This window comes from Podarcis filfolensis (assembly GCF_964270895.1).
Source record: "Podarcis filfolensis genome assembly, chromosome: 4".
Classification (NCBI taxonomy): domain Eukaryota; kingdom Metazoa; phylum Chordata; class Lepidosauria; order Squamata; family Lacertidae; genus Podarcis; species Podarcis filfolensis.
This window is the reverse complement of record NC_139607.1, coordinates 52,354,875-52,378,473: the sequence shown is the minus strand read 5'-3', so window position 1 is coordinate 52,378,473 and position 23,599 is coordinate 52,354,875. Positions and strand designations below refer to the sequence as shown.

General features: G+C 41.1%; 1 protein-coding gene across 2 annotated transcripts in view; it reads right to left on the bottom strand.

The window, feature by feature from the left end:
- RUNX1 (RUNX family transcription factor 1) overlaps positions 1-23,599 on the bottom strand; it is a 181,919-nt gene that overhangs the window by 42,757 nt on the left and 115,563 nt on the right. For both annotated transcript variants that reach the window (XM_083608847.1, XM_083608848.1), the window contains exon 5: positions 12,826-12,930. In XM_083608847.1, the coding sequence (XP_083464973.1) occupies positions 12,826-12,930 (105 nt within the window). The remainder of the gene's footprint in view (positions 1-12,825; positions 12,931-23,599) is intronic.

Here is a 23,599-nt window from a genome sequence, read left to right as displayed (position 1 = left end):
AGCTCAGAAAGATTATAGTACAGTTCAGCCCTCTGTTAACTTCCTTCATGGATCCTGAGGAACATCAGAGGGGCCAGGGGCTGCCTCTTGGTAGAAGCTGCTCTACGCGCATGGGAAAATATGCTTGTGAGAAATCCAGCTTGGAGGTATGTACTTACTGTATGCGGTATGCGGGTGGCGCTGTGGGTTAAACCACAGAGCCTAGGGCTTGCCGATCAGAAGGTCGGCGGTTTGAATCTCTGCAACGGGGTGAGATCCCGTTGTTCGGTCCCTGTGCCTGCCAACCTAGCAGTTTGAAAGCATGAAGTGCAAGTAGATAAATAGGTACCGCTCTGGCGGGAAGGTAAACAGCGTTTCCGTGCGCTGCTTTGGTTTGCCAGAAGCAGCTTAGTTATACTGGCCACATGACCTGGAAGCTGTATGCCGGCTCCCTCGGCCAGTAAAGCGAGATAAGCGCCTCAACCCCAGAGTCGTCCGCGACTGGACATAATGGTCAGGGGTCCCTTTACCTTTACCTTTACTTATTGCAATGTAAAAAAAACATATTTGTTGAACAACATTTCCACTTTCCTTATTGGTGAGTGATTCATCTCTGTACCAGTGAAGTCAGACAATATCCTAGCAGCACTCAGGAAAAGGAGCTGGTGCTGGAATGATGCACGCATACTGTCACACTTGGGATGGGGTGAACATATCAGCTGACATCAAGAGACTCACAAAAGGCAGGACATTAGCAAAATATGGAATTCTTTCCCCCTTGCTCTATTTCTTTCAACCAGTTCCTTTTTATTTTGTCTGAAAAGAGTGAAAACGGCTGCATCTCTGATGCTGCTAAGCCTTAAAAAATAATAATTCTACTCCACTCCTTTCCCTAAACTGCTTCTATTTACTTACTGCAATGAGTAAGTCTTCCTTTTGAAGGAATTCTTCTTCTTTAGGAGATAGCCCCTGCAGTTTTAGTGATGGAAACTCTTACAGAGAGGAACCTCTCCAAACACATCACATAGACTGATGTGTGTGCTGTGGGCAACAAAATCCACAACAAAAGCCTCTTGCATCTCATTCTTTTGTTCCTTGGGGTATTAAATAAAATCTGAACACATAATTGCCATTTATTTTCACCAGAGGTGGGTCATCAAATGAATATCTAGCCCTGCCTGAAAAAGTCAAACGTGTCTCCTGCTCTACAGAACACTATTCTACACAGCCCTGAAAGCATTTTCATGAGGACACTGGACTTTTTTTTTTTTAAAGGAGAGTTCTAAGAGGAAAACACACACTTAAAAGTAGTGCCTAGTAGCTAAAATTAAATTTTATAACTTGTGCTGATGTTCCAAATCTGAGCAACTCGTCTCTTCTTCCTCCTGCCAGATCCTTTGGCACAGCTCACTGTGTCTCGGATTCCACACCGAGTTATAAATTATCACAGGAATGGAAAGGGGAGGGGAGCACAGGACTTGAGAAGTGATTGTATCTTTTACACCCACTCCACTCCACTTCCCTCCTGCTCTTGTTAAAAAGATAAAAAGAAAAATACTTTTATCTAATACTTTTTATAGTTCAAATGCAAAAGCCTTTCTTTCATTTGTCAGTAATGCAAATTCAGACTTGGATTCAAGACACTCGGCTCGAATGCAAACACTTGGAGTCGTGCAAGCTGTGTACATATGTAAAATGTCATCGATGTGGTGATTATTTTCAGCCTCGTGGCTTGAAAGCCTTGAGGTCAGAATCTTGATTCCAGAGTAACGCCTGGCAGATCTAACAATACGTATAAGATACAGTTGTCATTAGAAGTTCAGTTCAGAACTATTTATGCATCCAATTTAACACGTCTGTGAGATGCCTTCCTTTCATATTTTCGTCAGTTGTTATTCTGTGTGGTTTTCAGCATGACTTTGGGGACTGTTATTTTTCTGGCAAGATGTTTAATGATAATAATAAAAAAATCTACTGAAATCTATTAGAATAATACATGTAATTAATTAAATGGTCAGTGGACGTGGTTGTTGTCTTTTTATAGCACCGATTGTTGCCAATTCTCTTCATGTTAGATTAGAACCACTTCATGCTACAGAAAAGCACTTGTTTGTGAATGTTGTGATCAATGAAGAGTCTAGGTCTTCTACACAGGATCACTCATGCTGGTTCTTTTGGGTTTTTTGCACATGAACAAGAGATTGGCTGCAGGTTATTAGCCTGCAAATGAAATAAAGAAATAAATCCACATGGTCATCCTCACATGTGACATCTGCACATCATTTTCATCACACATCATATTTCTGCATAGATGATGCAGTCCAGTAGATACTAATTTTCCTGCAGTTACCAGTGCTTCCAAGAGTTAAAGCAGTTCCCTTTTTGATAGCAATTAAGGGGTAACATCTAACTTAGTGTGTGAGAAAAAAACCCATTCATTCATGTGGATTTGCAAAATTATAACGAATGAAGTGGCTGTATGTATGAGAATAGTTAACACCTACAAAATGAAAGATATTAGCAACTACATTCCAAGTATTACTTAAGAGCCCAAACTTAGGAGCCCCAGTTTCAAACCGTCATGAATCCATGAATCTGGGGGCCTGGTTTTTGCCCAGTGACACATTTTCAGCCTGACCTACAGCAAAGGATTGTCACAAGCTTAAACTAGGGTTGGGCCAGATGACTTTTGTGGTCCCTTCTAACTCTACAATTCTATGTTTCTAATGAATCTACGTACAGCGTTTTCCATTTATGAAGCAATGCATCATTTTAATTAATTCATCCTCACAAAAACAGAGGTCAGTGGGTGTGGTAATAAGTGTCAGTGGGTTAAGTAATATTTCTCATGTCATCCTATATTTTATCAACATGCAATGTAATCCTGTACATGTTTCCTCAGAAATAACCCATACTGTTTAATGGAACTTACTCCCAAGCAAGTGTGTAACGGATCACAACCCAAACAAAATGTTTCACATTAATGAAAGAAGCCTTAGGGTGGATGGGGCTGGAAATATATTCTTTGGTATTCTTTTAAATCCAAATGCACTATAATCTAATTACTGCTGAGATGATGATGATGATGATCATCATCATGATAAGAATTTTTTTGAATTTTAGTACAAAATGTTATCATATCTTGGTTTTTATGCAAACTTATGCCTTTACCGTAAACTCCAAGATTATCAAATCAACATTTTCCACAGCTGCCTTTATTTTGCTGTCCCCAAGTCCATCAGGCAAATGAGCAGCATTTGGGAATTGCAGGTTACTCCATTGAACAACAGGAGTCTTGACCCATGACAATGAACAGCATGCATAGATGAGGGAGAAATATTGCATCATCATCCTTACTCTCAGCTCCTTTACTCATTCAGCATCACTTCTGGAAAAGCCTCCACACAAACAAACTAGGTGTGCAGAACTTCCAGAGGGGTAGACATGTCAGTCTAGTCCAGCAAAAACAAGAGTCTTATTTATAACACGGAATTGGGAATCCTTAAAAAGGCAGGTTCTCTGATGAGACACAGGATACCAGGTGTCATGTGGAATGCACGTGCCAACCCCGAAAATTGATCACTGTTATCAGGGCCGGATTTAGGTTTGATGAGACCCTAAGCTACTGAAGGGAATGGGGCCCTTTATATGTCCAGCTGCCCTCTGTCAACAACAAATTGTCACTGTTTTTCATGTTGAATATATGCTATATGGTAATTTATGGAACTAATAGGTATCTAAAGCCATTTGCACATAACAAAATATGTATTTTATCAAAGTAATTGTTGAACTGAAATACAATTAAGAAGATATTAATAGTGAAATAATTATTAAGCTCTAACTGTATGTAGGTTTTATTTTATTTGTTTTTTTATCTTATTTTTTTGGAAATGTACATCCAGTTGTTTTTTTCCTTTAAATTTTTTGGGGGACCCAAGAGAGTGGGGCCTTAAGTTACAGCTTGTTTAGCTTATATGTCAATCCGGCACTGATTGTTATGTGTGCAGGGTCCTGGAGGTGTACACCCAAGTTGTGGATACACACGTTTCTGTACACAGAAACATCTAACTTCCTTGTTTAGAAAAAGTGACTTACTTCATAAGTTCTTGTTTAGAGATAAGCCTGCCCACTGAAGTACCATATTGGTCTGAATATAAGCTGCACTTTCCCCACAAATTCCGACTGTGAAAAGTTAAAGTGTGGCTTAAATTTGTGACCTTACAAAAATTGGCTTTTACAGGACTTCTGGTGAGGCAAGATGGCGGGTGCCACGGCAGCACGTAGCTCCTAGGACCACCAGCACAACACAATTTTAAGGGAGCGGCTTATATTAGGGTACTGTATTTTTTTTCTCTTACCCCCCCCCCCCATGAATTTTAAAGATAAGGCTTATTTGCTGGTGCGGCTTATATTCGGGCCAATACGGTAAAAGTAATGTAAAACAGGCACATAGGAATTCTTTTTAAAATAACTTTTAAAGCGAAGACTAATGCCAGCCAGAATGTGAAGGGTTTAGGAAAAACCTTCCTTTATTTACATGTTCTATCTTCCAGCACTCACCAAAAACAAGTTTGTTTGAGGACATGCAAAAGCAAAGTAAGTGTGGAAGAAGCAGTCTGTTAAGAAAACACTTAAATTAGGAGAGCCAGATGTCTCAAGGGAAGGGTGCTGCTTTCCTTGCTCCTAATACATTAAACTTGTGTTTCAGAGTTTGCAAAGGGGACCATTACTGCCATGGAAAAAAATTAATCTGGCAAAAAGCATTGAGAATTTCTCCCCTCAGCTCTGATTAGCTGGTGATTCTGGAGTGCCTTTTCAATCGCCTTTGGTGTGAAGCACGCTTGTTAGCATCACTTGAGGGGTTCTTTTTGTAATAAATGTATTCCTTTTACCAGAGAATTAGAAAAAGCGTGCCTCATAGGAGCCAACTCCTAGGGGCTGAAGTCTCTTTGCCCCCCCCCAATAAAATATTCGAGGCATTGCCATTCAAATAGTGCACAGCATCATGTGATCGATTATGCAGGGCGGGGCTTACCTAACTAGGTATATTTGGCATTTCTGGATCTCTCTTTCCACCTCTATCTACTGAGACAAATGGGGACTGTTTAAGTCTCCTGGGCAGAAACTGTATTCATTTTGTCATATTGTGCCTAGTGTTGCTTTGACATTAGAGATACTTGAAGATTTTGCTTGAGCCCCATTTTTAAGCAAGCTGACCTGATTTACACTTCTCAGACTAATATGTGGAACAGAACACAGGTATCTTACAGTTTTTACACTTCTCTGAATTTTGAGACAGATTTTAGATTTCAGCTTTAAAAACGTACCAAAATGCATACAAAATGTTTATTTTAAATTTAAAAGTGTTTAAAGATAATGTTAAGATACTGCATACAAAAAAAATGTATATCTTGGTACATTTTTTGGGGAGGGAACCCTGTAGATTAATGCAGAAACAGGATGAAATTGATTTATGAACACGTGAAATTAAAAATCTGATTTGTCCATCCCTAGTGGACACAAAGTAAATGTTAAACAGCAATAGTAGCAATAGAATATTGACAACATTCATGAGCAAGAATTCCACGCAAGAATTTAACTTAGCTTTAAGAAAGTTTTAAAATCTTTACAGCCCTTCTCAATCTATGTGTACAGTTAGCAGCATTCTGCATGCAGAATGGCTTCTGTGTATACTGCTTGATTTTCTTCACAAACTAGTGGCAAACAGCTGCCCCACCTATGGAAGTCTGTCTTTACATGCAAAACAGAATCTTTGGATCATGGCCACTGAACTCAGTCACTATAGTAAATTTGTAACGGGGTGTTCTTCCCAGAAATATATTGAACCCATTTCATTTCCAAACTGTCTTTCGAGAGTTAAAAACAGCCACTAGTAACTAAAGCGACTCACTCTACCAATGAAAAGGCCCTCTATGCCATTGCTCATGCCCTGAGTCATCAAAACTTTGCTTAACAAATGGGGTGGTGGAAGGAAAAGTGGATTTTCCCTTGCTTGAATGTTTACTCTTACAACGTGAACCAAAATAACCCACTTGTGATAAAATGAGCAACTCCCCCTGCCTCTGAAATAAACATCTCTGCATGTCGAAACTGGAATGGCTTAGTATTCCCCCCCCCCCCACTTTAACTTCCTTAACAGTCTTTCCATTGTACTAACAAGTATTCTTGCAGTTCCCTGCACCCTCTCATGTCGTCCATGGTGCTGCATAGTCTTACGCATGCTATGCTGTTTGCTTCCTCCTTTTCCTCTGCAGCTTGCAAAGAGATATAGTAAGCTACTATATAGTGCTTTGCATGCAGAGTCTCTGAGAAGTTTCCAAACTGCACACAGGCAGATTATTCTTCCCCTTGTTTTCTTTGGCTTGATGAGAACAGCACAGAATGAGTCAAACAGTATTAACTTTCAACAGTGAAGTGGTGTGGTCAACCAAAACTGTCAGCGGCTCAGTCGAAAAGATACAGCCAGCAGGTAACAAAAACCAGCCTAGAATGCCACATACATGTATGTGTAGTAGTAGCAGTAGTAGGTTCAAAAGCCATAACTTTTATATTTAGCTGGCATTACTAATTTTCATTTTGTCAATACATAAACATCTTACAATTTCTGAGCCATTTGTCTTAGAGGCCTATGAGATTAGTCTTTTGGACGATCCATGTCATACATCTGAAGAACACGCAATGCACATTCAAAGCACATGACTCCCCTCCCCCCCCCAAATTGAATTCTGGAAACTGTGTCGTGAACTGGCAGGATTACTGGAAGGAGGAAGAGGATCCAATCGAGGGGTGAATTTGGGACAGGGAGACACCGGGGCAAACTGGGGATGGAAAAAGGAAGTACTCACAGGGTGATGGAGGATAGTGAGGGGATGGCAGTCAGTGTACAGGAACCAGAGCAGCAGAAGCCATCACCAGAGCCAGAAGGGCCCCTGTCTCCATGAACATGGCAGGCTCTGAGTCATAGGGAGCAGCGGAAGAGGTGCTCTAGGAGGCTGAGGCAGGCAAGGACTCACAGCTCCCTAACTGGCCAAGAGGGGCTAGTTAGCTCTGGGAGGCGGTGTGTGATTCCTCAGCTGGAGTAGACTCTGAACAGGTGAGGGCCGCATATCTCATCAAGCCCAGAAGCTGTAATCAGCATGCAAAGTATAAAAGGGAAGCAGAGTTGAGGGGCTGTGTCTGCTCAACTGCTCAGGTTGATGGACCTTGGCTTGAATGCTCCTGGACAACCATGGGACTGTGCTTTGGGGTTGACTTTGGACTGGGTTTCCTGATTACTGGACTTGGCTGACTTGGATTGACCCTGGACTGCATTTTCTTGACTTTGCTGATGTGGATTGACCCTGGACCCTGTTTCCTGACTGTTGGGTTTTGGACTTGACATACTGACTTGCCACCAGGCAGGTCAGGGGCTCAGGACACCCCACCTCACAGCGCTACAATCCCCGACATCCTTAACAAATTACAGTTCCTAGTATTCTTTGGGGGAAGTCATGCACTTTAAATGTGTGGTGCAGATCTTCCCCTTCCAAGCTTATTTCAGAGTGCTGCTGCAGCTGCCCTATAAAGCCCCAAGTGGCCTGACCACCTGCATTCCCGTGTTCCACGATGAAGGCAAAAGAAAGAGAAATGCAAATTGAGAGGCAAAAACTAACAATAAGGTGGCGAAAATAGGTCCCCTCTGGTAGCAATCCAAGCTGTGTAATCTTACACCTTCTCTTCCCCACCCCCACCTGCTACAACCCTTACCCATTTGCTACCACAAAGTTTCTTTGTCTGTAGTTCCTGTATTTGAGCCAGGCTGTTTACTCACTGGCTGCCAGTGAGGGAAGCACTGAGGACAGAGAAACACTCTTTCCATTCTGTGGTGCTACAGCTACCTACTCAAAATGGGAGGAGCAATTTCAGGAAAGGGCTTATGAATCTTCTTAATGCCGAGCACACACTGGATGGAACATTATTCAAGGAGTTCAGATCTCAGTGCACAGAGGTTTGCTGCTTTTTATTTTACTGAGTCCTGCCCTTTTGATAGGAAGGGTGTGTGTGTGTGTGTGTGTGTGTGTGTGTGTGTGTGTGTGTATGTATGTGTATGTGTATCAGTGGTTGAGAGAGGATCCCCTCTTCTCCTTGCCCAATGAACAATGCTGTCAGTTCAGATCACTGTTGGTGGGGTCTTCACATAGTGGCACTTTGTACTAACACACACACACAGCCTACAGAACTGATAATCAATTCAATGCATATACTACCACCACAACCTGCAAATGGCGGGTACATAGTTCTTTCCCTACACCTCTTGGGCACCCTCAGTAGGACACATCTCTGAGTAGAAATTTGGCCATGGCTTGATTTCCATAAGGAAAAAATTAATGGATCATAGGTTTATAATTGTAGTGTTTAAAACAGGCTTCCTCAAACTCAGCTCTCCAGATGTTTCAAGACTACAATTCTCATCATCCCTGACCAGCTAGGGATCATTGGAGTTGTAGGCCAAAAAACATCTGGAGGGCCGATTTTGAGGAAGCCTGGTTTAAAACAATAAGAACATGAGAGCCCTCCTGGAGCAAACCAATGGGTTATTCTAGTTCAACATTCTGTTCCCAAAGTGGCCAACTAGAAATCTATGGAAGCCTCACAAGCACTACATGAGATCAGAAGTTCTCTCCCACTCCTGATCCTCAGCAAATCGTATTCTGAGATAATCTGCCTCTGATATAGGGCTAGCACTAGCAGCTATTGATAGCCTTATCCTCAAATGGCAGAGAAGCATTTAAAGACACACTCAAAAGAGGGAAAATACATTATTTGTTCATTGAAAAATACAATAACTGAAATAGCCTTGGGGAAAGTAGCTAATTTAAGAATCCTTGTACGTCTACTACATTTCTTGATCTAGGTAATGATTTTCTTCAAAGAACTGGCTCATAGAAAAGCAACTTTGGTTTGTGATTCATAAGCTCACCACCATGGAAAATAACCTTTTAAGTCTTTTTGGCAAACGCTCCACCAGAATTTATTTAATGAATGCAAGTTTCAGATGCCTCTACAATGGAAAATAAAAGATATCATAAATTGAATGTTCGTTTTAGAAACCATAAAGTAAGATCTCTATCACTGCCATCCTTATTTTCTGTGTAGTTCTATATTTAGATGTGTTTCACTGAGGAAAGAAAATAGGCTGCTAATGGATAACTACTAGTGATTTCACAATATTAGTAAGCTCAGTGTCCCTTCAGTCTTTCTTCCCCAAATATTTTAAAGCTCAAGTGCTTCCTAAAAACTACGCATCTGGGTGTTGTTGTTTTTTTGGGGGAGTAATATTTGTTTCATAAGACTATATACTCAACTACATTTAATATCTTTTATATAAGAATTGGTGGGTAACTTTTTTGGTTCTGGTCTTTATCAATCTTCCATACTGCAGAACAATTTTGACAGTTGGGTGGGTGCAACCCACCTATCCATCACATGACAATATGTCATATCCTTGTGTGAAAATCCACTTGGGAGTCAACGTACAAAGTGTGTTCATTGCCAGCCCCATGCTTTGTAAGAAGCCCCATGCTGCTTTTAAAAATATGAAATCTTATAAGTTGGCATTCTTGGTAGCGCAAAGCTTGGTTTGCCAAGAAGACAGCTAGCATGATGGGCCCAGAAGGGATATAATTTTACTGTGTTTCTTGGACCATCTCTCCTAATAAATCTATACCCGGTATAGAATGTATAAGAGCTCCTAGAATATATAGGTAGAAACATGCCTATTCTCTCTCTCTCTCGCACACACACACACACACACACACACAGTTGTAGCAGCACAGCAGTAGTATTAACAGGATGGATCCATACTAAGTTAATCATGCTTCATTCCAATTCAAATCAATAGAGCAAGTTGTCACGATTTTAATGGAACTGAAGTGTGAATAACACTCTCTGGATCCAATCCAATAATTACAAGGTACATTGAGGATGTAGAGCCACTCTTTGAGACCCCACTGCTCATTTGGAGACCCTCATTTTTAGACCCGTTATTAATTTCACTCCTATGGCATTCCTGTATTTTTTAGGTAATGTCTTCAAGTGGTAGTACTAATGGGTTTATCACAGAAGAAGGGGTGTGCGCATGAAAGCTATGAGGAAGTGTGCATTTCCAGGCAACAACAAGAAAAGCAGGTGTTTGTTTTGTCAATGCTGTATAAGCACTGCTAGGCCTAATTCATCACTAGCTGAACCTAAGATCCAATGCTATGGATAGCTTCTGCAAGCAGGATAGCTATTGCTGAGGAAACTCTAATAGGTGGTATAAGCATGCTGGTCAGACTGGAGCAGACCAGCTCTGGAAAAGAGAAGGGATGCTGCTACTCCTAACCCTCTTCCCTTCATCAAGGAGCTCACAACAGGTACCCAATGATGCACAGGATGTGCCTGTAGCACAACCTGTGCCGATGCCGGGTCACCCATCCCTTGCCCAGTAATTATACTGTTGCTGCAAATTGAGTTTGATGGGGGCAGGTGGGAGGTGTCTCCACAAGGGCATGCATATATGCTCCAGGACTGGAAAGAAGATAGGAAATTGTTTTTAAAGGGTGGGGTAATATTACTGATTGGCGGACAGACATGTAGCTCAGTATTCGTAAGCCATTCATAATCATTCCATCCGCTTTGTCAAAAGACCAGCTCAATCAGGTACCTTCTGAACTGCGCCAGTTGGTCATTATAAAAGCTGTTTAAAAATTAGTACCTAAGTTTTATCCCCCCCTTCCTTCCCTGCCTCTTTCCCCCCCCCTCTCTGTGTGTGTGTGTGTGTGTTAAGATTGTAATCCTATGGACAGGGACTGTCTGGTTTTAATTGACTGTATGCAAGCAACTCTGGGAGGTTTTTTTGGCTGAGCAGCAGTGTAAAAATGCTCTAAAGAAATATAAAAATAATAACTGACGTTGTAAGCACGAACCCATGACACTACTGCAGTCACAAACACACACATAAGTATCTAGCAGGGTTGGGGCAGGGTACTGCATGTTTAAGGCAGCTGAATATCATGGCAATTTGCTTGGAAAATACAATGTTGCACTATGAGACTTAATTTTAAAAACATCCTCTAGATTACATATACAGTTGCGTAGTCCAAATGCAGACAAACACTTAGATGGAAACTGCATGAAAAGAAAGAGGAAATATTCATCAGTCTGAAGCTAGCAAGATGAGCTAGTAAAAACGAAACCGATGAAGAACATTATATATCAAGTCTTCACAGGTCTGTTAAAGTCGGTGCCAGTGCTCTATCAGTATTGCCATGATTTCACACAAAGGTTGTTTTTTTTTTAATGTACAGAATTGATTTGGAACTCAATCCTAACTTGCAATGCTCTCCCTCCCACGGGCGCTTGTTTCTATGCTCTTCCCGTTTTGACTTCTGCTACAGCCACACTGCCTCTGCCAAATGTGTGTGTACGCGTGTGGCGGGGTGGGGAATAAGAAGAAACCACAAACCTCAGCATACAAGAGGATATTTCAATACAAATATGAGTATTCTACAGTAAAGTTAATTATTGCCTTGGGCAATGAGAAGGGAACGTATTGCATTAGTTCAGCAACGAGGTGGCTCTGGGGTGGGGAATTTCCCCTCCTGAACACACTGTGCTCATGTGAGTATTTTGAATTTATCCCTGGAGATACCATATATTGTTTGCTCATTCTTAATTGTTAAAAATGGGAAGAAAAAAAATATGGCAGTCACTTGGCTGAAGATCTGCGCCTCAGTGAAATAAATTCCATCTGCCTGCTTGAAGTGTGGCCTTCAAGAATTACTTGTTTTCTTAAGCTGCAAACCGGCATGAGATACAATAAGCTGCACACGAGAGCAACTGGTTGCCGTTTTTTGGCCTCCCCCACCCCTTTCACCTCTGTTCCATCTGCCAGCTTCGAGGGGAAAGGGGGGGAGTCTGAACAGGGCTATTTTGTTTCTAAAATTAAAATCCTTAAATTCCAAAGTGAGCAAGAAATGCTGAAGAATATGCATGGTGTGTTTGAAATCCCACATCCTTTGTCAATTTCTGCATCTACTATCCCTGTTCATTCTCTTCAAAAAGGCATTTCAACTGTCTCTTTCCAAATCAATAGCCATGCAAAACAGATCCCTAGGGGAGCCCCCCTCCCTCGCAGTGAAAGTATGGTTTAAAACAGTGTAACTTCCTAGCTAACTGATTTCCCCAAACCATGTAGCTAGAGATCTAAAATGCGGCCAGTCAGATTTAACAGTGCAGTTTTTACACATGTTCACTTGGAAATAAGACCCCATTGAGTTCCATCTCCCAAAGAACTGTGTCTAGCAGGGGCAGGGAAATTTTTTCAGCCTGGGGGGCACATTTCCTTTGGGGAATCTTCTGGAGGTCACACGCCAGTGAGGGAAGGCAGGGCCAGAGGCAAAAGTGGGCGGGGCAACAAATGAAAATTTTGCTTTTGTACAGTTGGCTGCACCTCCAGGAAACAAAAGGCATTTTCAGTGTTAGAAGGCACATTCTAGCCAGGCAGAAACACTCAAGGGGAGTGTGAAGCAAGGTCAGTGAAAGGAATGGCCTGGAGAGAGGAGCTCGGGCTGGGGAGGGGATTTAGTGTGGGAAGTCCCAAGAGCCTGAGATAAAGGCTTGAAGGACTGCAGTTGGCCCAAGGCCCCCACCCAGGTACACAGGAGTACAGCCTTAGTAAATTTTATTGTAAGATCAGATTCAAAGTTTATTAAATAGAATGGTGTGTGTGTGTGTGTGTGTGTGTGTGTGTTCATTCTATTTCTGTGTCTTTAGGTTAGGACTTCATGTTATCTGAATACTTACTTCTTGGTTCTCGAGGCCCATCCACTGTGATCTTGATGGCTCTGTGGTACGTGGCTACTTGTGGAGGATTTGTGAAGACTGTGATGGTCAAAGTGAAGCTCTTCCCTGAAACAGAAAAGGACGTTTACTTTTACACCTGATTCATATTAGTCACCCTTGAGCTATAAAAACATTGAAAACTATTTGATGTATCGGTGAACATATTCAATTTAACTTAACTGACATGAAAGCTTGAAAGAACATTCAGATCAGCAGGTGGAGGTAGGACCGATTGATTTTTTAAAAATAAATAAATAAAATACAGTAAATAATGTATTTCATTAAAAAGTTTCAGCAAGTTCAAAAATAAAATAAAATGCTATCGAATAGCAGATGCCTCAGTTTCTTACACCAAATCTGTTTCGTGCTTTTTTGTGGTTTACTCCAGAAAGTCAGTTTCCTATGAATTGCAATGTTGAAAGAAAATGTTCCATTAAAAAAAAAACTAGATAAAAAGTTTTATTTAAAATAATACAGGGTGGAATCCAATTGTTGCCCTTGTGCTTATGGTAAGAAGGCCTATTGATCCAGCAAATACCTCCGTCAAGAAGAAAGCAGGGGAGGCAATGTTTGCCAGCTTGCACTTCCCCACACTGTCTTCCACCTTGTTCCATGCAGACAATTTTCTAGGATTTTGGGTGCTGCGGGATCAAAAGCTCTTCTATGACAACCAGGACAGCAGTGGGATTCCATCCACAGAAAACTGATCTGTGGTTACGATTTGTGGTTACAATATGGCAAACCAAGGAAGACCCGATTTCATGTTTACAGAAGACTACCTTTTAACCACAAACTAAATAAACCACAAGACCACAAAGGCACACACCTATATGTGTCACTTGTTGCTTACTGATAATTCTATTTGATGGACTTTTTTTTGAAGTTTTTTTAATTCACTGCTTATATACTACCACATTGTTAGCTGGTGTGTTAGATTTGATGACAGCTATTCACACAATGGTGGTGCTGTGGGTTAAACCACAGAGCCTAGGACTTTCCGATCAGAAGGTCAGTGGTTCGAATACCCGTGATGGGGTGAGCTCCCATTGCTCGGTCCCTGCTCCTGCCAACCTAGCAGTTCGAAAGCACCTCAATGTGCAAGTAGATAAATAGGTACCACTTCGGCGGGAAGGTAAACGGCGTTTTTGTGCGCTGTTCTGATTCGCCAGAAGCTGCTTAGTCATGCTGGCCACATGACCCGGAAGCTGTACGCTGGCTCCCTCGGCCAATAAAGCGAGATGAGCGCCACAACCCCAGAGTCGGTCACAACTGGACCTAATGGTCAGGGGTCCCTTTACCTTTTTACCCTTTACTCACACATTGCGTATGAATGGAGTCCTAGCACAGTATGCACTGAATCCAGATATAGTCATGTGAAGAGTTGAACTCAATAGAGGTCTGTCATGCCTAACTCAAGTCTCAATCATTTCAATGGGTCTACCCTATGAAGCAGAAGTAGCAGTAGTAATAACTCCTTCAAGCCTAAAATTCAGATGGGAGTCTCTGGAGTCAATGGAAGGCTAGAAAGTGTCTCAGATCAACCTCTGCTCCATCAGTTGAGGAAGGGGGTGGTGAGGGAAGGAAAGTATCTCCACTGCTGTTGAAATAGTGGGAATAGTTTGCTCTTTGTTCATTTCAATTTTTAAGAGATAAAGACCTAATTTAAGACCAATTTACTAAAAACTTCCTTTGGCTTGATGCCTGGGGCAAACTGAATAAGGTTCTATGTTTGTATATTTAATCCTGTACCTGGCAAGTCTGGCAAGTCTATTCTCATTGTCTCACCGCATAAGTTACCGTTTATGTAACATTTGTAAAGCCAAAGGCCCAGGCCACAGCAGCATGCCCAGAATTTCCATCAAAATGATAAGTGCACACTGCACTGTGAACAAAAGTGCTTTATGAGATTTAGCTCATTTCTCCTTGTGGCAATAATGTGACATAGGTCTGCAATGTCATTTCCCTTTTACAAATGGTAGCAAGTAGCAGTCACCTTTGTGCTTATGAAAAACAATTCACTGTGGCAAATTGCAGCTGGGGGTGGGGTGGAGGTGATGAGCGCTGCATTCCCTCCGGGCAAATTTGTCAAGGGGGCACATGCCAGCAATAGCTGAAATATTCTGGATTAACTAATTCTGGATAAAGACCATCCTGCTTCAGTCTTCAACATGGCTACCTCAGATTAGAATTCCCAGTCCCTTTGCAGGTCTCGTGCATCTAGCAATTCCATATGGCTTGATAATCTCATCTCTTTCTCTCTCTCTCTCTAACCAGAATAGCTACTGAAAGTAAGCAAGTGAAAGTAATTTATTGGAGCAGGAGCCTACCAATTTGTTATTGAGCACCTTGTGAAGGGAGGGAGAGTTATTTTCCTCAAATCATAGAAGTGGGGCATTTACATTTATTTTTATTTTTTAAAATTAATTAAATAAAATGCCACCTGTTCCGAGAGCGGGGAAGTGAACACTTTCAAAAGCCATGAGAAATATGGAAGGAACAAACAGAACGGAAGGAAGTTTGAGGGGCTGGAAGAGTGAAGCAGCTTCAGGAGCCATCAGGGGAGGCAGAGTGTGGCCTCTGGGCCAACAGGCTACCCACCTGTGAATTACAGTGTGTACATTTATTTCATATCTTTATAGACTGCTTATTACCAAAACATATAAGTAGTATACAAATGCTAGATAGATAGATAGATAGAGTGTGTGTGTGTGCGCACATGCGGACGTGTGCCCACGTGAGCTTTGGTAGCAGGCTTAGCCATTTTCTCAACAAGGTTTCTTCAGCTGCCCACACATCATACATTTAACTACATGGATTCCCCTGAAAAATTCTGTGACATATACTTTACCCTCACAGAGCTGCAGTTCCAAGCACCCTCTTAACCAACTACAGTTCCCAGGAATTGAGTGCTTTAAAATAGAAATTAAGCCAAACTGGCACCCTTGCACAAAATACTGTGCGAAACAGAAAAGGGACAGGGGAGCATTAGACCTCACACAGAGCTGTGAGGTGAATGAACATTAATGTAAACAATCAGAATAGCTTCCTGGAGTGAGGCATTTGTAACATTTCTGTTACAAAATGTAGCCAGATGTCTGTTCCCCTTCTGAGAGCCGGATTAGATGTGATGTTTGTCCTGATATGCTTGATTTTTAAATCAAGGAAGCAGCTTTAACTTTTTGGACCCATTACAGTTGTGATCAGAATTGCCTCTCTGTGGCTGCAGTTTTCAAAATCTCCCAATGGCTCCAATCAAAGCTTTCCTCCTTTTGTGAATTTAAGGATGGAGGATTCAGATCTACCACGTACACTGGCTATTAAAAAAAACCCCCAGAAATGACACATATTTTTTATTTCTTGAAATTCAGATATGCTGCGTGATATTATTTGTCAAATGTTTATTCATTTCACTAATCCACGTTTAAGGCATGTGCAGCAGTCCTAATCCATGGATGTTTACTCAGAAGGAAGTGCCCCCATTCAATGTAGCTTATCCCCAAGTAAGCATGCAGGTAGAAATCAGTTGTCTGTTTTAATGATCACTCAGGAATCTTCCCTGCTTCTAGCAATGCACATTGCCACTGTTATACGTCTACCAATTTAAATGTTGCAACATCATCTCCAGCTGGTGCAGGAAAGACATTTTCTCACTTGACCACATCAGATGCTAGCCTACACTGTCCTGTGTCTAGACCATGATGCAACCTCATCGTGACATTGTTGGTGGCAGTTTGAGTATGTAAACTCCCTGTGCTGGAACCTGTTTCATCTGCAATGTGGAATCATGCTGCAATGTGTCTCCTTGACTTATTCGCTGGATGTTGCCATTACTTACTCAGTTTAACCTGAGTCTGAGATGAGTGAAGACCTCCAGGCCTCCAGGTTAATTTCTGGAGCAAGGAGGAACAACTCTTTGCAAACTCTCTTGGTTACCACTGAACAGAGTCTAATCCATTCACCCTCCTCCTGAATTCTGCAGCCTGAGCACTGGCAATCTGGAATGCAGGTGGGACAAATCCTTGAGCTACATAAAAACATAGAATCATGCAATTGTAGAGTTGGAAGGAATCCCGTCCAAATATTTTTGTTTTGTTTTTAAAATTATTTACTTAGATGTGTGTTGAGTCCCACAAAAGTCTCAAAGCAACTAATTGCAATAATGCAAAAAGAAGAATGATACATTAAAAAAATAATCAATTTTGGAAGCAATGCATTAAAAATTATTTATTATTCCATTTATATTCTACCTTTTCTCCCATGAGCTAAAAGGGGTGTACATTGTTTTCCACCTCCCCGTGTTATCCTCACAACAACCCTGCAAAGCAGGCTACACGGAGAAGCTGTGACTGGTCCAGTGAACTCCCCACAGCTGAGTGGGGAATGGTACCCTGACCTCTCTGGACCCAGGTCCTAGTCCAATATGCCAGCCACTACATCAGGCAAAAACTCACTATACCATTCACACTCAAAAATCAAACACTAGATGTTTTCATTCAACCACAAGATGAACCAGGACCCAAATACCTGGGAGAATAAAAATACCAGTGACGGTGCCATTGATTAAAGAACCATTAGAAGGGAGCAAGAACTGCTCATCAACAGCACCAGGACAGCAGGCTAAGCAGACACAGAGGTTGCCTAGTAATTATTTCAATATTCATAGATAAAGATAAAAATTAGTGCATACAAATTTTATGCAAACCTGTGGTCTTCTTTTTTGGGTGGGGTGGGGGAATGCATTTTCTCTCTTTATGTAATGAGCAAGCAGCAACTTTGCATCTCCCTCCTCCACTCTCTTCTCTGATGCCAAGTATAATGAATGACATGGAGCAGCAGCTTCTGCTCCCTGCCTCCATTTCATTGCTTTGTGCTGGTGGAAGGCAGAAGAAAACTCAGTTTATGGTGATGATGTCACACCATGCTTTTGTATTAACAGATGTTGCCAGCCAGGAACAAGAGAGAGGAGGAAGATAATCAGGGTTGGTGTTCTGAGTATCTCGGTAATATCTCATTCTGGCCCAAGCTTTCCCCATTACATTAAGGAAAGATAAGAGATATCTGGAAGCAGAACAGGAGAGAGAGAGAATTCCTTTAACCTGGTGTTTCAGCCTTCACTGTGACTGCCAACTTATTAATGATACGAAAGAACAGCTACTTGGAAAAAGAATGGGGAAGTGTACTACGATATAACATTGCATCCTTTGGTAAACTGTAGCGAGGAACACCCAGAAGGTTGCAGAATTTATAGACCAGCAGGGAGAGAGAGAAGAAAAACAGGCAATCCACTTCCCTTCATATTCGTTACCCTTGTTTTCTCCGACCCCATTGTAATACAAGTCTTTAGATACACTTTTCAAACTTTGAATCCACTGTTCAAATAGTACATTGCTGGTTTTTACCGACACCAAAACACTCAGCCTTAATGCACACAGGGCCAAACCCTTGCCCTCTTTAGTCAGGCCTTTATGAAGGCTCCATTGTCTGGTGAAATTATGAATGATCTGTGCCTCATCTGACTCAGTCTCTGCAATCATCATTAGTTAGTCTGCAACTTTGCTGCAGGCTCCCATCCTTCCATGTACTTTTTGTTCCCTGCAGCAATACATATTTGCAGTCTGTACTTCCACATTTCTCTAGCCATACACCCACCAGTTCTCCAGCTATGAAGCAAAAGTCTTTGCTGATTGTGTAATTCCTCTGTTTTGCATGCTCAGTTTTATAGCTTCTTAAGACATCTGTCTTATCTATATTAATCCTCTGTATTGGAAAATGATTTTTTTAAAAAAGCAAGACTTGATAATTTTAGGTAGACTGTTGCTTCAAGAATGAAATGTCTAGACTAGAGATGGGAAACCTATGACCCTTCAAGTGTTCCCGGGCTCTAACTCCCATCAAGCCCTAGCCAACTTGGCCAATGGCCAGGGATGATGGGAATTGTAGTCCAGCAACATATGGAAGGCCACAGGTTCTCCGTCTCTGCTCTATGTAGTTGAAGCAATTAGAGTGTCACTATAAAATAGTCCCCAAAATTTAATTTTGCATGTTTTTAAAAAAAATTGGAAGAAGAAATGCAAGACTAATTTTTGCTTATGTGAGTAATTTTGTTGGAAAGAAGAAAACCCTTCCATGTGTCTGAAAATGTATCATATCTACAATATTAAAGAGTTTACATGTTTCTTTCATATTGTGGTTATCACAATAGCCCTTACCGCATTTAGTGTGACCTATTTAAACCATTTTTAGGTAATAATCTGAGGAAGTATGCAATTATCTATGCTAAAAATTGATGGCAGTTTTGTCTGCTTTGCAGTTATTCTGTGACCAGTGTGGAATGTGCACTCAGTCTATAGACCCAGGATATGACTTTTTGATGATTACAGTAAAGTGCATGTTTTAAATTAAAAAAACAAACACATTTTTCATCTGGTTACTTTCTCATTAGTGTGTGTTTCGGGTACAGTTTCGTTTCTGTACCAGGGTTGTTTCATTTCTCAGAATCACCATACCAGCTGGGTGATACTACCCTCCTTGATCACTGCTCCAAAAGACCCTAAAGCTGCGCTCTCTCTCTCTCTCTCTCTCTCTCTCTCTCTCTCTCTCGCCAGTCATTCACAGAATGTAGGCAGAAGCAACTTCTATAGGGAAGCTTCCCTGATCATTTAAGGAACTTGGTAAGTCATGAACTTTTAAAATACTGTTGTGTCAACATATATGTAGTTCTTTATTTCATGCTATTCATGGATAAAATAATAAATAGGTAGCACAGTAAAAACACAGCTTGGTATATCCTGCGAGTGGTGTGCATGCTGGTTTACTAAACTGTGACAAAAGAAGATGGAAGATCTGCGTGCACTGTAAATTTAAAGCGACTTTCAAGATCAACACCTTCCCATTCTTTTACTGAAGTCTTATTCACCTGACCATACTTCTTCACAATTATTGTTAATGCCATTCATTCCCAGAGACTCAGATCCTGAAAATACAGGGGGGCAAAGTCTGGGAACTAGAGTAGTGCCTGGAAGAGCAGGGGACCTGGTGGAACAGGTGTTTAGGTGAGTGATGTTGTAGGAAGGGGAACAGAAGCTGGAAACTGGCTCGGGAAGATCTTGACTGTGACTGGGTACCTCCTGATAGAGCTTTATGGAAAAGGGGTGGCTGAGCAGAGCAAAAGTCAAACAGGGGCAGGACAGTGGTAAGGGGAAGCTTATCTACTTGATACTCTCACCCAACATGGAAATGTACTTATTCCCCTGGAGGCCCTAAGATGAAGGCTAAAAGCCTGAAACTTCAGGTCAAAACCTAGGGCAATCTCAACTCCTGCTTTCAAGAGTAGGACAGGTCCTGCAAAGTAGGAAGGTGACTCTTCCTAGATTTGCATGCTAGAAATGCAACAGGAAGCACAGTGCAAGTGAGACTCTCCTTCTTCGTTGCAACTGAAAGGACTATGTGGGGTTTTCCACATCATGATTTTCCACATCATGATAAACTGTGGCCCTCTTTTCTTTGTATGATTTCTGCTTTCCACAGAGAAGAATATTATGAGCATGTCTCCATTTCTTCCTAACTCTGGCCCTTAGAGGAAAAGAAGCCTTCCGTCACTGAATGTCTTCTCAGCTTTCCTTACATGAAGGGAAGCTCAGTGTAGCCATGGGGTTTTTTTAAAGAGCTTCTGTTTGTTCTCTTGTACATCCACAATTAATATAACCAAGGTCTGTAGTCCAGAATCATGGTGGAGAGGTGGAATTCATAAAGGTTGCATTGAAGCATTAACTATCACTCTAGTAGATGGCACCACTGCTTACAATGCAATACAAAACATAAGATATAAGGCTACTTTTACCTAACTTTAGATATATAGGGTTGATGAAAGACATAAACGATAATAAATAAATAAAAGGACCTTTCACCTGCAGAGACCCCTGTGTGCTGTGCAAAGGCATGTGTATGGCAAATATGAGAGAGGGTTAAGAAGGATGGTCAAAACCAGAAGAGAGGGGGGAAAGAGTGCCAACTTTAATAAACAACATCCCATATAAAACAATTATTTTAGGAATAGCGTCTTTGGCTAAAAGCCTCATGCTTTTAAGGATTAGTTGATGCTTTTAAATAAAACCAGCTCTTAATGGAGAAGCACAGCAGCCTCTGACTACAAGTGGAGCTGCTTCTATAAGGCAGTGATAATAAAATTCTTATAAGCCTGGGTGGAGACACCAATTACAGCACAGGAGGAATGTAATGCTGTTGGGTGCCCTACTACACCTCAAGAGCACAATAGCCACACAAAAGGATTATGCAGCTTTATTGTTACTGTGTAATGCCTACTGTGAAAATATTATTGAAGGGTGGAAGGCATGAGAATGATTCAGACATATTTGCATGATATTAATGTCTGACAAGAAGATGGAAAGATTAACTTACAGAGGAGTTACTATTTCCATGCAGAGAGTGCTAGTACCAGTTTAACTTCCTTATTTCCAGCCAGACCCTGGATTTTGCATCAAGAGGCCTGTTCGCTCCTCCAGAACTTAAAGTGATCTTCAAGTCTCCAGCCATTTATACTGTGTTTATCCTTTCAGACGAGAACTAGCTAGACAGTGAATAGTTTTCATTTGAAATATATTCTCCAGAAAGTGAACTTTGAATACCCGTTTTCTTTGTTTTGAAGCATCTATGAAGGAGAAGATACTCTGAGAAGATGTATCTTTTTTAACTGCAAAAGGTCCATTTTTTAAAAGTGGATCTGTTGTGCTAGGGTGATGGTAACAGAGGAGGATTTAGGAGAATGTGACTGGTTTGGCCACACTGGGCATAGAGCTTGGGGGGCACAATTATTTAGAATGGAGTGTGAGAGGCTGGGGGTGCTGAATTTTGGCACTGCACCCTGCTGAAATTTGAGACCCCAAAGTTTGCCACTGATGGTGATAAATCTCCTTTAATTGTACAAACCTAAATGTGTGTGTTGCAGGCCCTTTCTGCCTCTGGACCTTTGGAATCTTGTGGCCTGCTCTGACTGTGGATTCCATGGCCAGCTGCTGAGACTGGCTCTCAAACTCTGTCACACAACAAGGTTGGAGGCACTTATCACTATGGGTTTCATAGTCACGGAGCAAACGATGAAGACAATACATAAAAACCCAAAGAAAAATATAGCTGTGTTTCACATTACAAGTATGAAATAACTCTCCTGCTTGAACATAACATTCTCGAACACAATTTTACTTTCCTTAAAATGAGCAAAATGTTAATGATACCTTGAGAGATGTGTGTGTGTGTGTGTGTGTGTGTGTGTGTGTGTGTTTCATCAGCAGATAGTTGCTGTTGCTGAATTACATGGTTCTCCTTCTCTTCCTTAAAACAAAAACTTTTCAACTGATTGCAAATGAACCCACGTCTTTGCAAAGAAGTACAAGATGCTTAACTAAAAGGTTACATGTTATCCTACCCTATCAAAATACTAATTCTTCTTTTTTAAAAAATCATAATGGCCCTATTTTTAACTGCAGGTCAGCATTTGTTTTTCCCAGGCAGATTGGTGCTAAAAGATGACTTCACCAAAATGTGGATCAAAACTCAAGTCAAAAGGAGCTGGCAGCCAGCATTGCTCAAGCTGAATATGTCAACTACTGAGTCAGTGAGGTAACCTGGGCTGCCATAAACAGAGCCTGCTAAGCTGAGCTACACTTCTGTGATAACGTAAAATACAAAAGCAGCTGCAAGATAGCGCGCCGACTCATCCTCATAAGCCTCAGCGAAAACAAAATGTGCAAGCACCGCTCAGCACAACCAAAAACAAGGAGATTTATTGTTATTAGATTTAGGGCAGTGGCTCAACATTTGGCGCAATATTTGTTTACCACTCTCATATGCCCAGAGACAGGAAGCTCCAAAGAAGAAAAAATAACTTTCCCAAAACCATTTCATGATTAAGATTCGCACAGTTGCAGCCAGCAGTTCTGAAGGCTAAGGTCACAAAATGTGCCTTATTAAGAGAATTCATGTGGTAGGAATACTGAAATAAATCTTGAGCATGATTTGTAGCTATAACCCTTTTATTTACATTTTAGAGAAAAATGGTCACATGCACCCACAATAGCTCTGACATACTGGACTGTCAAAGGAAAAAATAATTATATAGATGCTGACACTTGAACGCTGTACAGCCTTTAAATAATATCATACAATCACATACACAAAAATTAAAAAAAAAACCTGTTTAAAGAAGTTCTAATGCATTCAAAGTAAGGAGTTACGGTCAGAGACACTGCTTATATTATTGCATCTGAGACATACACAGATCATTTTTGTAAAATCCCATAAAGAAATCTAATCCTCGCCCATTATTTTTCTCCTTGCTGATGCTTTTTAGTTGAAGGTTCATCTTTGTGGATCAAATTTAAATAACAGAATGCTTGTGAGCTGGCAAGAGGCACACAAACCACATCATGTTTTCAATTCAAATATTCTAATTGAAATGTATCATATAGCCCCTCAGACAATCGGCAATTCATACCAAAAAATGTTGGCATTACATTCAAGTTGTCTTTTTATGCCAGCTATGTTTGTACTGTTTTATAAATATATCTTCCCCCACAGTCTAAGAATCTACAAGAGTTAGCACAGAGAAAAAGACCATCCTCTAGTCTGACTGTGCCATTAATTGTTTTTTAATCTGGTCATTCTCGAAGGCTGCAATCCTCTACTACCCACATACGTGGCAGCAAGTGCCATTGAACCC